The 23820-nt window shown below is 42.6% G+C and overlaps 1 protein-coding gene across 1 annotated transcript; it reads left to right on the forward strand.

Moving 5' to 3' along the window:
- Positions 1–244: 244 nt before the first annotated feature.
- LOC115135124 (arf-GAP with SH3 domain, ANK repeat and PH domain-containing protein 1-like) lies at positions 245–23619 on the forward strand. The gene is made up of 8 exons (XM_065021658.1): positions 245–260; positions 8146–8351; positions 8847–8916; positions 9155–9218; positions 18933–18994; positions 19230–19405; positions 19986–20108; positions 23023–23619. The coding sequence occupies exons 1-8, from the start codon at positions 245–247 to the stop codon at positions 23095–23097; spliced, it is 792 nt and encodes a 263-aa protein (XP_064877730.1). The 3' UTR covers positions 23098–23619.
- Positions 23620–23820: the final 201 nt, after the last annotated feature.

The raw sequence follows: 23820 nt of genomic DNA on the forward strand, positions 1-23820 counted from the left end.
CAAGACCTCAGAAAAAAACATTGTAGACCTCCACAAGTCTGGTTCATCCTTGGGAGCAATTTCCAAATGCCCGAAGGTAAAACGTTCATCTGTACAGACAATAGTACGCAAGTATAAACACCATGGGACCATGCAGCCGTCATACCACTCAGGAAGGAGACGCGTTCTGTCTCCTAGAGATAAACGTACTTTGGTGCGAAAAGTGCAAATCAATCACAGAACAACAGCAAAGGACCTTGTGAAGATGCTGGAGGAAACAGGTACAAAACTATCAAAATCCATAGTAAAATGAGTCCTATATCAACATAACCTGGCGCTCAGCAAGGAAGAAGCCACTGCTCCAAATCTGCCATAAAAATGCCAGACTACAGTTTGCAACTGCACATGGGGCGAAGATCGTACTTTTGGAGAAATGTCCTCTGGTCTGATGAAACAAAAATAGAACTGTTTGGCCATAATGACCATCATTATGTTTGGAGGAAAAAGGGAGAGGCTTGCAAGAACACCATCCCAATCGTGAAGCACAGGGGTGTTAGCATCATGTTGTGGGGGTGTTTTGCTGCAGGAGTTACTGGTGCACTTCACAAAATTGATGGCATCATGAGGCAGGAAAATTATGTGAATATATTGAGGCAACATCTCATGACATCAGTCTGGATGTTATAGCTTGGTCACACATGGGTCTTCCAAATGGACAATGACCCAAGCATACTTCCAAAGTTGTGGCAAAATGACTTAAGGACAACAAAGTCAAGGTATTGGAGTGGCCATCACAAAGCCCTGACCTCAATCCTATTGAAAATTTGCAGGCAGAACTGAAAACGTGTGTGCGAGAAAAGGAGGCCTACCAACCTGACTCAGTTACACCTGCTCTGTCAACTTATTGTTGAGTGTATGTAAACGTCTGACCCACTGGGAATGTGATGGAAAGAAATAAAAGCTGAAATAAATTATTCTCTCCACTATTATTCTGACATTTCACATTCTTAAAATAAAGTGGTGATCCTAAGTGACCTAAAACAGGGAATTTTTACTAGGATTAAATGTCAGCAATAGTTTAAAACTGAGTTTAAATGTAGGTGTATGTAAACTTCCGACTTCAATTGTATCTCCTATTTTCCACCGTACCCACTTCCTGCCTTTGTCCCTCTACATGAACTACTTCTCTAAATACCTATTGTACTAGTACATGGATGTGGCAACATCTTCATATACCATATAGCCTACAGACACCCAATCTAATCCATTATGTTGGGCTATTTCCCTCCTGAATACGCTGTGCCCACAGTGCTCAAATCTAACCTACTAGGGGGCTAAACCCTCCTGAACACGCAGTGCCTACTCTAACCTTCCGGTTACTAAACCCTCCTAGGCATGCAGTGCCCGCGGTGCCTACCCTCCTAGGCCCGCAGTGCCTAGTCTAACCATCAGGTGTCTAAACCCCCAGGTCTACCGGTAGTATTTACAGTGGGCTTACTAAATTAACTCAGGCTTTTCTAGGTCCGTATCGTATTATTGTTCAGCCTACGATTCACATCCTGCCCAGGATGTCAGAATGAGTGGTAACAGGTGTAGGAACTGTGCCTACCTTGTTAAAAAAAAAATGGTGCCGGCTCCTGCTCCACTGATTTGGACTCTCCAGTTCGACTGTAAATCGTGGTGAACCCTGCTTGCAGCGCCAACTGTTAGGTTCTAAATAAAAAAACTCACAGACGACTAATAAAGCTCAAACCAAGTTTGTTCACCCACTGGGTCAAAAATACAGACATGTTTACATGAGTACGTACAGTACCATTCAAAAGTTTGGACACCTACTCATTCAAGGGGTTTTCTTATTTTTAGTATTTTCTACATTGTAGAATAATATTGAAGACATCAAAACTATGAAATAACACATGGAATCATGGAGTAACCATAACAGTGTTAAACAAATCAAAATATATTTTATATTTGAGGATTTTCAGACGCCACCCTTGATGACAGCTTTGCACACTCTTGGCATTCTCACAACCAGCTTCATGAGCTAGTCACCTGGAATGCATTTCCAGTAACGGGTATGCCTTGTTAAAAGTTAATTTGTGGAATCTCTCCACCCCCCCCCCACAGTACATTTATGTTTTGTTCGATAATATGCATTTTATATCCATAAATCTCGGTTTACATTGACGCCATGTTCAGAAAATCCTCCAAAATATCCGGAGGAATTATAGAAAGCTACGCCAGATAACAGAAATACTCATCATAAACTTTGAGTAAAGATACATGTTCTACATATAATTAAAGATACACTGGTTCTTAATGCAACCGCTGTGTCACATTTTTTTTTTACGTTACGGAAAAAGCCTAACATTGCAATAATCTGAGACGGCGCTCAGACGTAACAATATTTCTCCGCCATGTTGGAGTCAACAGAAATACAAAATTACAACATAAATATTCCCTTACCTTTGATGATCTTTCATCAGAATGTAGTGCAAGGAGTCCTAGTTCAACAATAAATCGTTTTGTTCCATAGTGTTCAATTCTAGTGTCCAAGTAGCAGCATTTGCTATCACTTTCAACTCACATGCCCAAAAAATTACTTCTGGTCCAGGATAACTTTGCATGAAAACTTCCAAAAGACATATTACAGGTCGAAGAAACTGTTCAAACTAAGTGCAGAATCAATCTTCAGGATGTTATAATCATATATATCCAATAACATTCCAACCGGATCATTCGTTTTCATCTGGGGCTGATTGGAACAGCCGTAGCACTCAAAGAGAAATGCGCCACAACAAAATGGCATTCTCTTGCGACACCGGCTACTTTCCTTCCCATTAGGTCACAGCAAATGCTCCATTACACTTTCTACTGAATGAGGACATCTAGTGGAAGACGTAGGAAGTGTTTCCAGATCCATAACTTGTTGGGAAGGGAGGGGGCGATGACGTCAAAGTTGCCCCAACTTTCAGGATTTCAAAACTTGTTTGGAAGATTGCCTGCCCTGTGAGTTCTGTTATACTCACAGACATAATTCAAACGGTTTTAGAAACTTCAGAGTGTTTTCTATCCAATATTAATAATATGCATATATTAGCAATTTAGGACAGATTTTGATGCAGTTCACTATGGGCACGCAATTCATCCAAAGTGAAAATACTGCCCCCTATCTGTAGACATGAAGGTCAGTCAATATGGAAAATTTCAATAACTTTGAAAGTTTCTTCAACTGCAGTTGCAAAAACCATCAAGCGCTATGATGAAACTGGCTCTCTCACCACAGGAAAGAAAGACCCAGAGTTACCTCTGCTGCAGAGGATAAGTTCATTAGAGTTACCAGCCTCTGAAATTGCAGCCCAAATAAATGCTTCATGAGTTCAAGTAACAGACAAATCTCAACATCAACTGTTCAGAGGAGACGGTTGAAGCAGGCCTTCATGGCTGAATTGCTGCAAAGAAACCACTACTAAAGGACACCAATAAGAAGAAGGAGCGTGCTAGGGCCAAGAAACATGAGCAATGGACATTAGACCAGTGGAACTCTGTCCTTTTGGTCTGATGAGTCCAAATTTGAGGTGTTTGGTTCCAACTGCCATGTCTTCGTAAGACGCAAAGTAGGTGAACGGATGATCTCTGCATGTGTGGTTCGCACCGTGAAGCCAGGTAGAGGAGGTATGATGGTGTGGGGGTGCTTAGCTGGTGACACTGATTTATTTAGAATTCAAGGCACACTTAACCAGCAAGGCTACCATAGCATTCTGCAGCAATATGCCATCCCATCAGGTTTGCACTCAGTGGGACTATCATTTGTTTTTCAACAGGATAAGGACCCAACACACCAGGCTGTGTAAGGGCTATTTGACCAAGAAGGACAGTGATGGAGTGCTGCATCAGATGACCTGGCCTCCACAATCACCTGACCTCAACCCAATTGAGATGGTTTGGGATGAGTTGGACTGCAGAGTGAAGGAAAAGCAGCCAACAAGTGCTCAGCATATGTGGGGAATTCTTCAAGATTATAACAAGCATTCCAGGTGAAGCTGGTTGAGAGAATGCCAAGTTTGCAAAAATGTTATCAAGGTAAAGAGTGGCTACTTTGAAGAAACTTTCAAAGTTCTTGACATTTTTTGGATTGACTGGCCTTAAATTGAAATTGCACTCCAGGTGACTAGCTCATGAAGCTGGTTGAGAGAATACCAAGTGTGCAAAGCTGTCATCAAGGCAAAGGGTGGCTACTTTGAAGAATCTGAAATATAAAATAAATAGTAAACCAGTTTTTTGGTTACTACATGATTCCATATGTGTTATTTTATAGTTTTGTTGTCTTCACTATTATTATACAATGTAGAAAATAGTAAAAATAAAGAAATGCCCTTAGTAGGTGTATCTTTGCACCCCATGTATGGAATGATCTACAGAGTTCCCTGCAACTTGATGTTCTGGGACCTCTGGGGCAGTTCAAATTGTTGATTTAAAGACTTCTTTGCTGAGGAATGGCTTGTAGATCCTGTTTTATTATGGCGTAATTGTAAATTGTATAAATCAGGGGTTCTTAAACTGTTTCAGCCTGCGACCCAAATGAGAAATTCTGTGTTTTCCTGGGACCCAAGTTTAGGAAAATATGAAACTATTCGTAAATATCGAAACATTTCATTGCCCTTATGCCTAAAAAAAATATAGACAAAAACAAATAATTAAATACATCTTTTCATGTTTATTTTTCCCCATTAAAAACACTTTTACGTACATGTCTAGGTTGGAACTGTTGCTGTTAAAATACAATAAATAATTTCATTCTGAACTGGAATAAACAGATTGATCACATCACACAGATGTACAACAGAACACACACACAGGCTTTTTGATCAAAGTCTAGGTTGGAACTGTTGCTGTTAAAATATATTTTTTTATTCTGAATTGGAATAAACTGATTAATCACATCACACATATATAGACCAGAGAACACACACATACACACAGTCCTAATGAGAGGTGTGTGGCTGGTTGAATGTCTTTTCTGGGCTGTTTTTCACAGTGCAACACTGAGGTCATGCTCAGCATTGACACTGTTTCTGTACTTGAGAACCCTGACTTGCATGTGGTATGTGGTGCCAAACTGGATCAGAACATTACTGCTTTCTCAGTCAGGCAGGAGTCTGCTTCCTGCTGCTCATGAGCAACCCAGCACTGTGTGAGTGTTTGCGTCAAAAAGCAGCTTTCTTCAATCAGGTTATTCCAGTTCAGAATAAAAATTATTACTTGCAACAGTTCCAACCTAGACTTGTTTTAAACAATCATTTCTACAGTAAAATGTACAATAGGCCTGATCACTTTTGATCTTCATCTGTACTGTTTCTTAGGGTTGCACTATCAGTAGCTAGTTAGCTTGCTTTGGCTAACGTTAGCTATTAGCTGTGTAATGTTACAAGGCCAGGGGATTGTTTCAAAGAGAAACTCACATCTACTCCTATGAGAGATAGTACTCCCTTATTTCTACTCATCATCACTTGTTATAAAATAACAACAATGCCTTGCTAGTTGACTTACTCTTCCACTGTCGAAGCACTGTTTCCTGAAGCATTCTGCCCTGTTCTTAAAGAACTCCCTGGGTTTACCGTCAGGTTAGTTAATTTGTTAGTTGTGAGACTCATTACTAAGCACTTCCCCACACAAAACACATTTTGGGCGCTCCTCATTATTTCTCAAAGTTTGTAAGAAAGAGACAAAAAGTCATCACTGTATTTGCGTTTCATGACAGCGGTGAGTGAGGGCGAGTGGGAATAACAAGTCAGTGGCTTGAACGACATCGCTGATCTTCTAGAAAACTGCAGAAAAAAGATCTGCTAAACCGCGAAGAACACAGGCATCTCCCTCTATCTCTCCCACTCACGCAGCTGCCAAGCTGAGCAGGGACCGCTGCGAAGCAGAGAGCACACTGAACCGAGTTCGCAGTTGCACTTGGCCAAATCAGTTCCAGTAATTAATGAAAGAATTATACATTTACGTCGCGACCCACCATTAACAGGTCTGCGACGACCCATACTTTAAGAAACGCTGGTATAAATGGTGTATATGAAGGGCTTCCTTGGGAATAGAGGCATTGGTCTCAATGGGACTTCCTGTGAAAATAAAACACACAAAAAAATGATCTCGACCTTGGGTGGGCCATAATTAAATAAATCCGGGCTTCAAAATTCAGGGTCGAATAAATCATTGTTGGTGCTGATTTGTTCATCAAACTCAATTTGTGTGCTGGATAAATAGTGTACGTATTATAGGTATATTATAATTTCTTCATACTTTCTACTTTCGACTCTGTCAATCACCATATTCTTATCGGCAGACTCAATAGCCTCGGTTTCTCGGATGACTGCCTTGCCTGGTTCACCAATTACTTTGCAGACAGAGTTCAGTGTGTCAAATCGGAGGGCATGCTGTCCGGTCCTCTGGCAGTCTCTATGGGGGTGCCACAGGGTTCAATTCTCGGGCCGACTCTTTTCTCTGTATATATCAATGATGTTGCTCTTGCTGCGGGCGATTCCCTGATCCACCTCTACGCAGACGACACCATTCTATATACTTTCGGCCCGTCATTGGACACTGTGCTATCTAACCTCCAAACGAGCTTCAATGCCATACAGCACTCCTTCCGTGGCCTCCAACTGCTCTTAAACGCGAGTAAAACCAAATGCATGCTTTTCAACCGATCGCTGCCTGCACCCGCATGCCCGACTAGTATCACCACCCTGGATGGTTCCGACCTTGAATATGTGGACATCTATAAGTACCTAGGTGTCTGGCTAGACTGCAAACTCTCCTTCCAGACTCACATCAAACATCTCCAATCGAAAATCAAATCAAGAGTAAGCTTTCTATTCCGCAACAAAGCCTCCTTCACTCACGCCGCCAAGCTTACCCTAGTAAAACTGACTATCCTACCGATCCTCGATTTCGGCGATGTCATCTACAAAATGGCTTCCAACACTCTACTCAGCAAACTGGATGCAGTCTATCACAGTGCCATCCGTTTTGTCACCAAAGCACCTTATACCACCCACCACTGCGACTTGTATGCTCTAGTCGGCTGGCCCTCGCTACATATTCGTCGCCAGACCCACTGGCTACAGGTCATCTACAAGTCCATGCTAGGTAAAGCTCCGCCTTATCTCAGTTCACTGGTCACGATGGCAACACCCATCCGTAGCACACGCTCCAGCAGGTGTATCTCACTGATCATCCCTAAAGCCAACACCTCATTTGGCCGCCTTTCGTTCCAGTACTCTGCTGCCTGTGACTGGAACGAACTGCAAAAATCGCTGAAGTTGGAGACTTTTATCTCCCTCACCAACTTCAAACATCAGCTATCCGAGCAGCTAACCGATCGCTGCAGCTGTACATAGTCTATTGGTAAATAGCCCACCCATTTTCACCTACCTCATTCCCATACTGTTTTTATACTGTTTTTTTTATTTATTTATTTACTTTTCTGCTCTTTTGCACACCAATATCTCTACCTGTACATGACCATCTGATCATTTATCACCCTAGTGTTAATCTGCAAAATTGTATTATTTGCCTACCTCCTCATGCCTTTTGCACACATTGTATATAGACTGCCCATTTTTTTTTCTACTGTGTTATTGACTTGTTAATTGTTTACTCCATGTGTAACTCTGTGTTGTCTGTTCACACTGCTATGCTTTATCTTGGCCAGGTCGCAGTTGCAAATGAGAACTTGTTCTCAACTAGCCTACCTGGTTAAATAAAGGTGAAATAAAATAAAATAAATACAATTTTAGACGTTCAAGTGTAGCCTATAAAAATACATTTAATTGGCTTTATGGGCCTTACTTTGGCCACCCCTGATATAGACAGTACGCAAATGTGCTTTGTTGAAAGACATCATTTAAAAACTCCTCATAGGAGATCAGATAATATTATTGACACAGTCACAGGGACATAACAAATGGGACACTATTTTATGTGATGTACTTTGGTCCTTTTAGCTCCTTGTGCAAAAAAGTGCTTCAACAATCAAACTGTCTTGTGCAGTTTTCACTTCTATTCCAGATGGTTTCTGCATCAATCTGCTCTTCATCACATCCTCTGTCTTTTATGGATTGCCAATGCTAAAACCATGTTATTATAACTTGTGTTTTCCAGCTCCAAATGTCCCACCTCCTCCTCCCCCGGTTAGCCCACCAGTGGGCTGGGGTGATGTCATCATCCCCACCACAAGTAGCAGCAGCAGCAGTAGCAGCAAGAAGAGGACCCCCCCTCCGCCTTTTGTTATCCGCCACAAGCGCACCTACTCAGAGCCCACCCCCAAGTGCCCCACAGCCCCCATTCCTCCCGACAGATCCACGCAGGTACGTCACATCACAGCAGCACCTTTTGCTCTTCATTGTAACCAGAGGGCTAATATTAATACTATGCATGCCAGTCTCTCTTGGCTAAGAGTTGAGGAGAGACGGACTGCATCACTTCTTCCTGTTGAAAATCCCAAATTATTTCCGTAGTCAACTTACACACAGCTCTGACACACACACTTATCCCACCAGACATGCCAGACATGCCAGGGGTATTTTCATAGTCCCCAAATCCAGAACAAATTCAAGAAAACGTACAGTATTATATAGAGCCCTTATTGCATGGAACTTCCATCTCATATTGCTCAAATAAACAGCAAACCTGGTTTCAAAAAACAGATAATGCAACACCTTGTGCACAACGCCTCTCCCCTATTTGTCCTAGATAATTTGTGTGTATGCATTTATATGTAGGCTACGTGTGCCTTCTTAAAAATGTATGTAGTTCTGTTCTTGTCTAATGATGTTCTGTATTATGTTTTGTGTGGACCCCAGGAAGAGCTGCTGCTTTTGCAACAGCTAATGGGGATCCTAATAAAATACCAAAAAAGACCTTCCGTCTTGTGTAAACAGTATGCTCACTTCTGAATGATGGGAAGTCTCTTTGGGTGTACGGTGCTAAAAAGCACATAATGATAGGGGAAAAACCTGCACTCACTGGAAATAGTCTTGTAAGATTTCATTTATTTTAGGCAGTATGTCCGTTGACCTCTTTTTTTTTTATCTCTGGGGCAGGGACCCGTGGACACAGAATGGTGGGCTCTGACTTACTGTTAAATGTGATCTGTTAATCCTCTCTATAGATTATGGGGTACCATCAAATTCAAAAGGCTACAGTGGTCCAGAGTCATCCTTTCAGAAGTGTGTGTGAGTATGTCAACTTCATTTAGATATTTTGTGCAGATATAGACCAGGGGTAAAAGTAGATTTAATTTCTTGTCGGTACAGGACCTCCTATGTTTGAAGAACCTTTGGGGGCGTAATTATAGAATTCAGTGGCAGTCAGTGCCGTTTAAGATGAGGGAGGATCATTGAGCATGGCCTTGTTTCTATTACATCATATTGGATGACTGTCATCCATATTCCATTCACCTAGTTCAATGTAACAGCGATAAGTTTAGGCTACTACATGATACTTGAATTTTACTCTTAAATGGAAGATTTTTGTAAACACTAAGACTCTTCCTAGAGTCTTGGTGCAATCAGGGGAGAAGAGCCTTGGCCAGGGAGGTAACCAAGAACCCGATGGTCACACTGAGTTCCTCTGTGGAGATGGGAGAACCTTCCAGAAGGATAACCATCTCTGCAGCACTCCACAAATCAGGCCTTTATTGTAGAGTGGCCAGACAGAAGCCACTCCTTAGTAAAAGGTGCATGACAGCCCACTTGGAGTTTGTCAAAAGGCACCTAAAGGACTCAGACCATGAGAAACAAGATACTTTGGTCTGACGAAACCAAGATTTAACTCTTTGGCCTGAATGCCAAGCGTCACAACCTAGCCTATGAATTAAAGTTTATAACGTAGGTGCATACAGGTCAAGAGACACATGGACAGACAGTGCTTATCCCCATTTAGTTCCGTTTGCTTCGGTTAAAGAAACATTTTTCAACATAATCGGCAGAATGAATACACCCCTGATCACGTGTAAACACAGTTCACTTTCATAGCAGCCACGTTGTATGCCTTCTCACATCTATGCAGTCTCCTCTCACCTTCTCATGTGGACTTCAATGCACAACACATCAGCTGTGTGACCAAGCAAAATAAACCTTCCAAGCCAAACCGCTACACACAGCATACATTGTTGTCACCATATTAGCTAAAGTAACATCATAGTCAGCATAGCTAATAGAACTAACGCGTTAGTAAACCCGCTACAATCATGCAGTAACATTACAGAGTACAGTCAGTAAGCAGTTACGCTGGTTGGCCCCGGTGGCAATAAATTAGTAAAAACCTAAAGCTTACCTTGACTTGGAAAAGTTCCAGTGTTTTGTTGGATAGTCATAGCCAGCTAGCTAACATAGCATCCCTCTGTTTTGAGTAGGGTGTTTCAGTAGGCTAAACTAGCTATCTTCATTTTCTTGCTAAGTAAGTGAAACTGAAAATGAAGGACAATCTCTTTCTCTCTTGCTTCTCCTTCATTTTGGAAGAAATTAAATTGTTCAAAACTGTTCAACGATTGTCTTTCTCTCTTTGAGTCAACTACTTACCACATTTTATGCACTGCAGTGCTAGCTAGCTGTAGCTTATGCTTTCAGTACTAGATTAATTCTCTCATCCTTTGATTGGTGGACAACATGTCAGTTCATGCTGCAAGAGCTCTGATAGGTTGGAGGACGTCCTCCGGAAGTTGTCGTAAGTCTATGGAAGGGGGTGAGAACCATGAGCCTCCTAGGTTTTGTATTGACGTCAATGTACCCCGAGGAGGACGGAAGCTAGCTGTCCTCCGGCTACACCATGGTGATACCCTACAGAGTGGTGTTTAAGGCTTAACTGAGTGAACAGCAGAGACAAAATGCAATATGAAAGTTTATTAAAATAGTTTGGGGATTGGCCTCGTCTCTGAGGGAATGTCCTCGGAGGCAGATGCTTTCAAGGCAGCTATCCCTATATGGGGCATCTGATTTTTTTTTTTTTACGAAGGGAGAAAGGATTTCCAATTACGGGTCTTAGCTGGTGGTGGAGGAAAGTTGAGGGTTTTCGGTAGGTTTTCCTTTAAAACAGCAAGTAAGAGAACATGGGTAAGTTTGACATATACAGTGCTTTTGGAAAACAGTCAGACCCCTTGACTTTTTCCACATTTTGTTACGTTACAGCCTTAAAATTGATTACATCGTTTTTTCCCTCATCAATCTACACATTTTAAACTTTTTGCAACTGTAATGAAAATTAATAACAGAAATACCTTATTTACAATAAGTATTCAGACCCTTTGCTATGAGACTCAAAGTTGAGCTCCGGTGCATCCCGTTTCCAATGATCATCCTTGAGATGTTTCTACAACATAATTGGATTCCACCTGTGGTAAATTCAATTGATTGGACATGATTTGGAAAGGCACACACCTGTCTATATAAGTTCCCACGGTTGACAGTGCATGTCAGAGCAAAAACCAAGCCATGGGGTCGAAGGAATTGTCCGTAGAGCTCCGAGAAAGGATTATGTCGAGGCACAGATCTGGGAAGGATACCAAAACATTTCTGCAGCATTAACTTCTTGGTGACAGGGGGGCAGTATTGAGTAGCTTGGATGACTAAGGTACCCAGAGTAAACTGCCTGCTACTCTGTCCCAGATGCTAATATATGCATATTATTAGTAGTATTGGATAGAAAACACTCTGAAGTTTCTAAAACGGTGTGAACGATGTCTGAGTATAACAGAACTCATATGGCATGCGAAAAGAGACAAATCCAATCAGGAAGTGGGAAATCTGAGTTTTGTAGTTTTTCAACTCTTTGCCATTCCAATATACAGTGTAAATGGGGTCATATTGCACTTCCCAAGGCTTCCACTAGATGTCAACAGTCTTAGAACTTTGTTTGAGGCTTCTACTATGAAGGAGAGAGAGAATGAGCGGGGATTGAGCCAGGTGTCTGGCAGGGTGCCACAGGCTCGTGACGCGCGGTCACGAGAGAGTTAGCTCTCGTTCCATTGCTTTTCTACAGACATAGAAATTCTCCGGTTGGAACATTATTGAAGATTTATGATAAAAACATCCTAAAGATTGATTCTATACTTAGTTTGACATGTTTCTACGACCTCTAATATAACTTTTGGAACTTTTCGTCCGACGTTCGGCTGGACCTGAACACGCGTTTGGATTTGTTTACCAAATGCCCTAACAAAAGAAGCTATTTAGAAATAAATGATGAACTTTATCTAACAAATCAAACATTTATTGTGAAACTGGGATTCCTGGGAGTGCATTCTGATGAAGATCATCAAAGGTAAGTGAATATTTATAATGCTATTTCTGACTAATGTTGACTACACAATATGGCGGATATCTTTTTGGCTGCTTTGTTGTTGCTTTTTCACTGTAAAGCCTTTAAGTTAAAGTGGTGTAAAATACTTGTATGCTTGAGGAATTGTAATTATGAGATTTTTGTTTTGAATTTTGGCGCCCTGCATTTTCACTGGCTGTTGGCGAGGTGGGACGCTACTGTTCCACACATCCCAGAGAGGTTAAAGGTCCCCAAGAATACTGTGGCCTCCATCATTCTTAAGTGGAATAAGACTCTTCCTAGAGCTGGCTGCCCAGCTGAACTGAGAAATTGGCCTCGGAGGTGACTTAGAACCCGATGACAGACCTCAAGAGTTCCTCTGTGGAGATGGGAGAACCTTCCAGAAGGACAACCATCTCTGCACCACTCCACCAATCAGATCTTTATGGTAGAGTGGTGAGATGGAAGCCACTCCTCAGTAAAAGGTGCATGACAGCCCTCTTGGAGTTTGTCAAAAAGGCACCTAAAGGACAGATCATGAGAAACAAGATTCTCTGGTCTGATGAAATCAAGATTGAACTCTTTGGCCAGAATGCCAAGCGTCACGTCTGGAGGAAACCTGGCACCATCCCTACGGTGAAGCATGATCATGGCAGCATCATACTTTGGGGATGATTTTCAGCGGCAGGGACTAGGAGACTAGTTAGGATCGAGGGAAAGATGAAGGGAGCAAAGTACAGAGAGATCCTTGATGAAAACCTGCTCCAGAGCGCTCAGGACCTCAGACTGAGGTGAAGGATCACCTTCCAACAGGCAAGAGAACACAGGAGTGTCTTCGGGACAAGTCTCTGAATGTCCTTGAGTGGCCCAGCCAGAACCCAGACTTGAACCCTATCAAACATCTCCGGAGAGACCTGAAAATAGCTGCAACGCTCTCCAACCAACCTGACAGAGCTTGAGAGGATCTGCAGAGAGGAATGGGGGAAACTCCTCATACAGGTGTGCCAAGCTTGTAGCGTCGTACCCAAGAAGACTCAAGGCTGTAATCATTGCCAAAGGTGATTCAACAAAGTACTCATGATAAGGTATTGTGTGTAGATGAGGGGAAAAAATATTTAATACATTTTAGAATAAGGCTGTAACGTAACAAAATGTGGAAAAAGTCAAACAGTCTGTATACTTTCCGAATTTACTGTAACTGTATCCCAAGATTTACGCCCATTGGTTGAGAGAGAGAGAAAGGTAATAATTGCAAGAGTGTACCCATAGGTTAAACAGCAAATGTGAGGAATGTTTGTGATTTTGCCATGCTCATACGCTATAAGGTAGATAGGTGACATTCTCTACGTGGCTAATAGAAGAGAAGAGACATTACACTATGCCGATGATACATTTATATACATTTCCACAACATGCCCGTAGAACAGAAAATGTCAATTATATTATGCTTGCTATAAGTCAAATGACATTTTATTGGTCACATGCACATATTAAGCAGATGTTATTGCGGGTGTAGCGAAATGCTTGTGTTCCTAGCGCCAACAGTGCAGTAGTAACTAACCATTCACAACAATACACACACATCTATGTAAAAGTAAAATAATGGAATTATGAAATACAGTGGGGCAAAAAAGTATTTAGTCAGCCACCAATTGTGCAAGTTCTGCCACTTAACAAGATGAGAGGCCTGTGATTTTCATCATAGGTACACTTCAACTATGACAGACAAAATGAAAAGAAAATCCAGACAATCACATTGTAGGATTTTTAATGAATTTATTTGCAAATTATGGTGGAAAATAAGTATTTGGTCACTAAGCGCAAACCAGATGGGATGGCATAATGCTGCAGAATGCAGAATGTGACTTTGTCACCAGCAAAGCAATCCCACACCACCACCTCCATGCTTCACCATGCGAACCACACATGCGGAGATCATCCTTTCGTCTACTCTGCGTCTAATGAACTTATCCTCTGCAGCAAAGGGAACTCTGGGTCTTCTTTTCCTGTGGCGGTCCTCATGAGAGTCAGTTTCATCATAGCACTTGATGGTTTTTGCGACTGCACTTGAAGAAACATTCAAAGTTCTTGAAATTTTCCAGATTGACTGACCTTCATGTGTTAAAGTAATGATGGACTGTTGTTTCTCTTTCCTTATTTGAGCGGTTCTTGTCATAATATGGACTTGGTCTTTTACAAAATAGGGCTATATTCTGTATACCACCCCCTACCTTGTAACAACAAAACTGATAGCGGGGTGATTGCCTCAATCGCATTAAGAAGGAAAGAAATCCCACAAATTAACTTTTAACAAGGCACACCTGTTAATTGAAATGCATTCCAGGTGACTAGCTCATGAAGCTGGTTGAGAAAAAAAGAGTTTTAGGGCTCCCGAGTGGCGCAGCTCTCTAAGGCACTGCATCTCAATCCTATAGGCGTCACTACAGACCCTGGTTCGATTCCAGGCTGTATCACAACCTGCCGTGATTGGAAGTCCCATAGGGCGGGGCACAATTGGCCCAGCATCATACGGGTTAGGGTTTGGCCGGTGTAGTCAGTCATTGTAAATAACAATTTGTTCTTCTGACTTGCCTAGTTAAATAAAGGTTAAATAAATAATGTGCAAAGCTGTCAAGGCAAAGGGTGGCTACTTTGAAGAATCACAAATATAAAATATATTTTCATATGTTTAACACTTTTTTGGTTACTACATGATTTTAGTTGATGTCTTTACTATTATTCTACAATTGTCAGTTGTGTGTACAGGTGGCAGGGATGTCAGGTGCAGGAGAATCAAACTGAATGAAATGGAGTTGTTTAATAACAATAAATTAAACCTAACTCCAACACTAAATAACAATAAGACAAAGTGGGTACGAGGACCCGTCGTGCTCCAATACAAACAGCACAACACTGAACAAACAAACAATCGCTGACAAATACATGAGGGGAAACAGAGGGTTAAATACACAACAGGTAATGAATGGGATTGAAACCAGCTGTGTAGGAAGACAAGACAAAACCAATGGAAAATGAAAAATTGATCAATTATGGCTAGAAGACCGGTGACGTCGACTGCCGAGCACCGCCCGAACAAGGAGAGGCTTCGACTTTGGCAGAAGTCGTGACAAGAATGTAGAAAATAGTAAAAAAATAAAGTGTCAAAACTTTTGACTGGTACTGTACAGTCATTGCCAAAAGTTGAGAATGACACATTAATTTCCACAAAGTTTGCTGCTTCAGTTTCTTTAGATATTTTTGTCAGATTTTACTATGGAATACTGAAGTATAATTACAAGCATTTCATAAGTGTCAAAGGCTTTTATTGACAATTACATGAAGTTGATGCAAAGAGTCAATATTTGCAGTGTTGACCCTTCTTTTTCAAGACCTCTGCAATCTGCCCTGGCATGCTGTCAAGTAACTTCTGGGCCACATCCTGACTGATGGCAGCCCATTCTTGCATAATCAATGCTTGGAGTTTGTCAGAATTTGTGGGTTGTTGTTTGTCTACCCGCCTCTTGAGAATTGACCACAAGTTCTCAATGGGATTAAGGTCTGGGGAGTTTCCTGGCCATGGAACAAAATATCGATGTTTTGTTCCTCGAGTCACTTTTGTCTTGTGGCAAGGTGCTCCATCATGCTGGAAAAGGCATTGTTCGTCACCAAACTGTTCCTGGATGGTTGGGAGGAGTTGCTCTCAGAGGACGTGTTGGTACCATTCTTTATTCATGGCTGTGTTCTTAGGCAAAATTGTGAGTGAGCCCACTCCCTTGGCTGAGAAGCAACCCCACACATGAATGGTTTCAGGATGCTTTACTGTTGGCATGACATATGTCTGATGGTAGCGCTCACCTTGTCTTCTCCGGACAAGCTTTTTTCCGGATGCCCCAAACAACCGGATACCCCAGTCCTCAACAGTCCAATCCCTGTACCTTTTGCAGAATATCAGTCTGTCCCTGATGTTTTTCCTGGAGAGAAGTGGCTTCTTTGCTGCCCTTCTTGACACGAGGCCATCCTCCAAAAGTCTTCGCCTCATTGTGTGTGCAGATGCACTCACACCTGCCTACTGCCATTCCTGAGCAAGCTGTGTACTGGTGGTGCCCCGATCCCGCAGCTGAATCAAATTTAGGAGACGGCGCTGGTGCTTGCTGGACTTTCTTGGGCACCCTGAAGCCGCCTTCACAACAATTGAACCGCTCTCCTTGAAGTTCTTGATGATCTGATAAATGGTTGATTTAGGTGCAATCTTACTGGCAGCAATATCCTTGCCTGGGAAGCCCTTTTTGTGCAAAGCAATGACGGCATGTGTTTCCTTGCAGGCAACCATGGCTGACAGAGGAAGAACAATAATTCCAAGCACCAACCTCCTTTTGAAGCTTCCAGTCTTATTCAAACTCAATCAGCATGACAGGATGTCAACTGGTCCTTTTGTGGCAGGGCTGAAATGCAGTGGAAATGTTTTTGGGGAATTCAGTTCATTTGCATGGCAAAGAGGGACTTTGCAATTAATTGCAATTCATCTGATCACTCTTCATAACATTCTGGAGTATATGCAAATTGCCATCATACAAACTGAGTCAGCAGACTTTGTGAAAATGAATATTTGTGTCATTCTCAAAACTTTTGGTCACAACTGTACATATGAGATGAGTAAAGCAGTATGTAAACATTATTAAAGTGGCCAGTGATTCCAATTCTATATAGGGCTGCAGCCTCGAAGGTGCAGGGTTGCGTATTTAACAGCTATTTAACAGTTTGATTGCCTTGAGATAGAAGCCGTTTTCAGTCTGTCCCAGCTTTGATGCACCTGTACTGACCTCGCCTTCTGGATGATAGCGGGGTGAACAGGCCGTGGCTCGGGTGATTGATGTCTTTGATGATCTTTTTGGCCTTCCTGTGACATTGGGTGCTGTAGATGTCCTGGGATTGCAGGTAGTTTTCCCCCGGTGATGCGTTGTGCAGACCGCACCACCCTCTGGAGAGCCCTGCGGTTGCGGGCGATGCAGTTGCCGTCCCAGGCGTTGATACAGCCTGACAGGAAACTCTCAATTGTGAATCTGTTAACATTTGAGTGTTTAGGGGCCAAGAGAAATTTCTTCAGCCTCCTGAGGTTGAAAAGGCGTTGTTGCACCTTCTTTAGCACACTGTCTGTGTGGGTGGACCATTTCAAAGTCAGTGATGTGTATGCCAAGGAACTTGAAGTTTTCCATCTTCTCCACTGCGGTCCCGTTGATGTGGATAGGGGCGTGGTGCTCCCTCTGCTGTTTCCTGAACTCCACGATCAGCTTCTTTGTTATGTTGACTTTGAGTGAGAGGTTCTTTTCCTGGCACCACTCTCCCAGGGCCCTCACCACCTCCCTGTAGGCTGTCTCATCATTGATGGTAATCAGGCCTACAAACTTGATGATTGAGTTGGAGGTGTGAGTGGCCACGCAGTCATGGGTGAACAGAGAGTACAGGAGGGGGCTGAGCACCCGCCCTTGTGGGGCCACTGTGTTGAGGATCAGTGAAATGGAGGTGTTGTTTCCTACCTTCACAGCCTGGGGGTGGCCCGTCAGGAAGTCCAGGACCCAGTTGCACAGGGTGGAGTTCAGACCCAGGCCACCGAGCTTAATGTTGAGCTTGGAGTGTACTATTGTGATAAATGCTGAGCTATAGTCAGTGAACAGAATTCTTACATAGGTATTCCCCTTGTCCAGATATTGCAGTGTGCAGAGCGATGGCGATTACATCGTATGTGGATTTATTGGGGCGGTATGCAGAAGTGGGTCTTTGGTGTCAGATAAGGTTGAGGTGATGTGATTAAAGTGAGTGCTACGGGGCAATAGACATTTAGTTCAGTTACCTTTGCTTTCTTGGGTACAGGAACAATGGTGGACATCTTGAAGCAAGTGGGGACAGCAGACTGGGAGAGATTGAATATGTCCGTAAACACTCCAGCCAGCTGGTCTGAGCATGCTCTGAGGATGCGGCTGGGGATGCTGTCTGGGCCGGCAGCATTGCGAGGGTTAATACGCTTAAATGTCTTACTCATGTCGACCACGAAGAGGGAGAGCCCACGGTCCTTGGTAGCGGGTCGCGTCGGTGGCACTATGTTATTCTCAAAGCCGGTGAAGAAGGTGTTTAGCTTGTCTGGAAGCAAGATGTCGGTGTCTGCGACGTGGCTGGTTTTCCTTTTGTAGTCCATAATTGTCTGTAGGCCCTCCACATACGTCTCTTGTCTGAGCTGTTGAATTGCGACTCCCCTTTGTCTCTCTGTACTGACGTTTTGCCTGTTTTATTGCATTACGGCGGGAATAACTACACTGTTTGTATTCGGCCATATTCCTAGTCACCTTGCCATGATTAAATGCAGTGGTTTGCACTTTCAGTTTTGCGCGAATGCTGACATTTATCCACGGTTTCTGGAATAAGTTCAATTCCCCTAGGGGGAAGGAACAAAGGATCCAATTCAGGAAAGTCCTGGTCGTAAATGCTGTATGAAATTAAATGGAGCAAGCCATTCAGACCAGCATTACTGATTGAGCCATCGTAAACTACATTCAGGAACTGTCACCAGATACATCAATTTATTCTGTCATAACACTGTGCCAACTACTGTATACATTGTCTTTCCCTGTCCATTTCAGCTCAGGGTCTCCAAAATACTCTGTGACTGCCCTTAACTCCCTATCTGAACTGCCAGAGAGAGGTAAAGTATTCTATCTATATTTTACAGATTGAATCTATTTTACTTATTTTTGTATCACACATATGAAAGCACATCCTTTTCAGGAGCAACATTGGGTAACACCTATTTCTTGAAGTGGTTGGTAGTTGTAAAACTACACATGATCATTCTCCATAGTATGCTCTCTACCACATTTATTTCACAGACATAACGGGCGAATGTCTTTATTGATCGCTCTCCCCTTTGTGCCCCCTAGGATTCCGCGCAGATGGAGAGAGCAAAAAGTCCCACTTTGTCTATCAGATGCCTCAGCCCAGCAGCAGACACCCTCCTCTAAACTCCCCCATGGCCCCCCGCTCCATCAGCCTGCAGTCCAATGGGGCCTCCTCCCACCAAGGCGATCCCCCACACCCCATGCCCAGGAGAGCACTGGTGAGAGGGGGCAGGCTGACTCTTTTCCTTACATTATTTTTGTTAGGGAGGACAACAATTCATTTTCATTAATCCCCCCGCGCCAAAGTTAAATTTTCATCAACAATTGTTTGATTTGGTTGGTATTTCCATTTAGTGGAGGTCAAGGCATAGCAGACTATATGTAAGTTAGATTTTTACTGTATACGTCCAAAGGCCAGCCAATGTGTTTTTTAGGCAAGCAGGCCTTGGATACTTCAAGTTGGCAATTGCTCTATCTGCTGTGACGCAAAGGCTCCGGCAAATAGTTGGCAACTCTAAGTCTTAGTCACCACACCAGGATTAGATGCTCAGTCTGATATCTTGACTTACTCTAATGACAGAAAAATTTGACATTTTGACATTTTCCCTGAATCATTACTGTGGGGCATACACAGATTTTTCTCTACTGGGTGTTTTCCCCCTCAGAACAAATATTTTATTTTTGGTTAAGCACAGGTTTGGCTTAGTCACCCTTAGGGATGGTGTAATGTTTTTATTTCCTTACTGGTGTGGTGTTTTCACTCACTAGTGCTGTTGTCTCCATCTGCTTCTTTTCCAGCCCAAGCCAAAAGTGATGCGTGTCCAAGCCATCTATGGCTGTGTGGGTGACCACCATGATGAGCTCACTTTCAACGAGGGCGAGGTATTGGTTGTGCTTGGAGAGGACGATGCTGATTGGTGGGTAGGTACCTCTCAGTTACAGGTAGAAGTTGCCCTCAGACACAGATTTAGTATCAGATTACCCTCCACAAATCTGTTTTGGCAGTAGGCCTTCTTCAGTGTGTAGGTTCAAAGTTTTGGGGCAGCAGCTTAATTGAAATAGTAAATCAAATGTGCAACCTGTACCTTTATTTTGACAGGGAAGTCATACTGAGACTAGGGTCTCTATTACAGATGAGCCCTGCATAAATACATCAAACATAAACAATATACAAAATATATATTTAGAAAAACAGACAGTTAACTCAGCTGCTTGCAATTAGCGCTGACCTTAACCATTTATTGAAGGGGTAAACCAATTAGTGATCAGTGTTTAGGAAGGGACTCGTACATTCTGTGTTATCCAGTCTGGTCAGTTGTGCAAAACCACAGGATTGGGTCTGCTCTTCTGTTTCTGTTGTGTAAATAATCCCAATGTTTACAATCCAACATGCACCATTAGAGAGCCAGGGGGGTCAATCTTGTTTGCAAACTGTAACACTCCGTCACATTTGTACAAAAACACTGGGCCCTCAGACTTTTACTGTTGTTACCTCCAGTATCATATTTCTTCTGTCTGTAAAAAGCCAAGTGATTTACAGTAAATCCTTGTGAATTGTGACAGAAATCCCTGTTCAAATCACAAGTTTCCCTTTCCTGTCAGCTATTGTATCTGTTTGATAATTGACAGAATCATTTACTGATTGAGTAAGGAGATGGACATCCAAAAGAGATGCTTGTCAGTTTGCGAAACAAGGTGAATAGTTCGCAGACGGACAGCGGGACAGCTGGAATTGGTTCGGCCAGATTCCTCTCTGTTGACCCTGTTTCATTCAGTCTCCATATCTGCATCAATGAGTCGTCGACAAAACATCCAACAAGGCCCTCATAATGCCTTCCAGATTAGGTTTTGACCCTCGACAATATCCTACAGGTTGCGCTGGCGAAGAATTACACTACATGGCCAAGAGTATGTGGACACCTGAACATCTCATTCCAAAATCATGGGTAGTAATATGAAGTTTGTCCCACCTTTGCTGCTGTAACAGCCCCCACTCTTCTGGGAAGGCTTTCCACTAGATGTTGGATCATTGCTGCTGGGACTTGCTTTCATTCAGCCAAAAGAGCATTAGTTGGGCACTGATGTTGGGAAATTAGGCCTGGTTCACAGTCATCATTCCAATTCATCCCAAAGGTGTTCGATGGGGTTGTGGTCAGGGCTCTGTGCAGGCCAGTTAATTTATTCCACATTGATCTTGAAAAAACATTTCTGTATAGACCTCGCTTTTCTGTACGGGGGCATTATGCTGAAACAGCAAAGGGCCTTCCCCAAACTGTTGCCACAAAGTTGGAAGCACAGAATCGTCTAGAATGTCATTGTATGCTGTAGCGTTAAGATTTCCCTTCACTGGAACTAAGGGGCCTAGCCCGACTCCACCAAACTTTACAGTTGACACTATGCATTTGGGCAGGTAGCGTTCTCCTGGCATCCACCAAACCCAAATTAGTCCGTCGGACTGCCAGTTGATGAAGCGTGATTTATCACTCCAGAAAACGCGCTTCCACTGCTCTAGAGTCCAATGGCGGCAAGCTTTACACCACTCCAGCTGACACTTGGCATTGTGGATGGTGATCTTAGGCTTGTGCGCAGCTGCTATGCCATCAAAACCCATTCATTAAGCTCCTGAGTAACAGTTATTGTGCTGACATTGCTTCCATAGGCAGTTTGGAACTCAGTAATGAGTGCTGCAACCGAGGACAGATGATTTTTAAGCGCAACGCATTTCAGCACAGAGCGGTCCCGTTCTGTGAGCTTGTGTGGCCTATCACTTCGCGGCTGAGCCATTGTTGCTCCTCGACGTTTCCACTTCACAATAACAGCACTTACAGTTGACCGGGGCAGCTTTAGCAGGGCAGAAATGTGAGGAAATAACTTGTTGGAAAGGTGGCATCCTATGACGGAACCACGTTGAAAGTCAATGAACTCTTCAGTACGGGCTATTCAACTGACAATGTTTATCTATGGAGGTCCCATGGTTGTGTGCTTGATTTTATACACCCATCAGCAATGGGTGTGGCTGAAATAGCTGAAAGGGTGTCCACTAATTTCAAGGGGTGTTCACATACTTTTTCTTTTTTTTTAACAGAAGAGTTACAGATTCCGCAATAAAAATGTTAAAGTAATTTCAGATTGAGCTGACATATGCATAGTTTAAAGCTAAAGCTGAACTTCTACAATGTGGATTGAATAGTTAAGAAAGAAAACAAAATTAAGATTGAAAGACAAGTATAGAATGTCTAGTCCAACCCAAAGATCCCCTTTCATACAGGATACAGACCTGGGTTCAAATACATGTGTATTTGAGTATCTGGTATTCAAAATACTTTTCTGTATATTTTAGTATTTCCAAATACACAGCCCGAAAACAAACAAATACTTTTATTCGAGTTTTTGAATGGTTATTTGTAAAAGCAAATAAATGGGTTAAAAGCATGGGACTGTATTTGAGTCAGTGTCTTGTATTTTCAAATGCTTTCCGTGTGTATTTCCAAATACATTCCAATATTCAACTACTTGTCTTTTCAAATGTGAAAGTAATTGAGAATATTTGAAACCGTATTAGAACCCAGGTCTGACAGGATATAATGTCCATTGTATTCTTTATCTTCTAGAGCTGTGATATAACTATGCCAGAAACCCTATATAGGAGGGCTATAGGACAAACAGCTTCCTCTTCCTCTGGATACACAATAGGCCATCTGGTTTTCCAATGGAATCTCCCCCCGTAGTCACAAAAGCAGACAACCTGAACTAACAAACATACACATGGGGTGTAGATGGGTCAACGGTAGATTTTTGTGCAACCCATCAATATTTTGTTATTTTGTCCTCACAGCATGGATACGTTGAGGGCCAGCCAAACAAGAAAGGCCTGTTCCCTTCATCTTTCGTCCATTTGTTGTCTGACTGACACAAGCCAAAAGCTGGAGGACATGTTCTGTAAAGTAACCTGGCAACCTTGCCACCCTTCCCAATGACTTCAGGACCAAGCTCAAACTTATTCCATACCTTACCTAATTGTTAACCTAAAGATGTAGGGGCTACCGGACCTGGGCTCAGACATTCCTTTGAGTTGTTAGGGGACCTTTTTTCCTGAACAATGTCTGTTTTTTCTGGTTGTGTTTTGCTTTTCGTGTGTTGTGTATTTTAAATGGATATATATGAATGTGTAGTTTAATGGGTTTTGTGTATTTTGATGTGTATTGTGCTATACAAGGCTCATCTGGAAAAGAGACCTTGGTTTCAGCAATGACTCCCTAATCAAAATAAAGGTAAAAATATTAAGATACCCAAGGATCATGGGGCACTCCGGGAACTTTGGTTCTGATCATGAATGTACGCCGATGGAGAGAACATTGTTTGAACATCACCGCTCAAGTTTTCCTCATCTTGGGGAAGCCATATGTTTACATTTTTTGCTTTGTTTTTTTTGTGTGAACAAATCTTTATTCATTTTATTTTCTTGGGGGGTGGGGGGGCTACAGGCTACATGCACAATACATACAGTGGGGAGCCTTGTGCAGGTCTACAATTTTAGCCCTGATGTCCTTACACAGCTCTCTGGTCTTGGCCATTGTGGATAGGTTGGAGTCTGTTTGATTGAGTGTGTGGACAGGTGTCTTTTATACAGGTA

The sequence above is a fragment of the Oncorhynchus nerka genome, linkage group LG2 (assembly GCF_034236695.1).
Source record: "Oncorhynchus nerka isolate Pitt River linkage group LG2, Oner_Uvic_2.0, whole genome shotgun sequence".
In the NCBI taxonomy this organism is placed as follows: Eukaryota; Metazoa; Chordata; class Actinopteri; order Salmoniformes; family Salmonidae; genus Oncorhynchus; species Oncorhynchus nerka.

What these genes read in the sequence shown, in the direction of transcription:
- LOC115135124 (XM_065021658.1), top strand. An exon ending in AAAAAGACCTTCCGTCTTGT is followed by an intron (nt 8,917 to 9,154) that starts GTAAACAGTATG and finishes TCCTCTCTATAG; the next exon opens with ATTATGGGGTACCATCAAAT. An exon ending in CCATGCCCAGGAGAGCACTG is followed by an intron (nt 19,406 to 19,985) that starts GTGAGAGGGGGC and finishes CTTCTTTTCCAG; the next exon opens with CCCAAGCCAAAAGTGATGCG.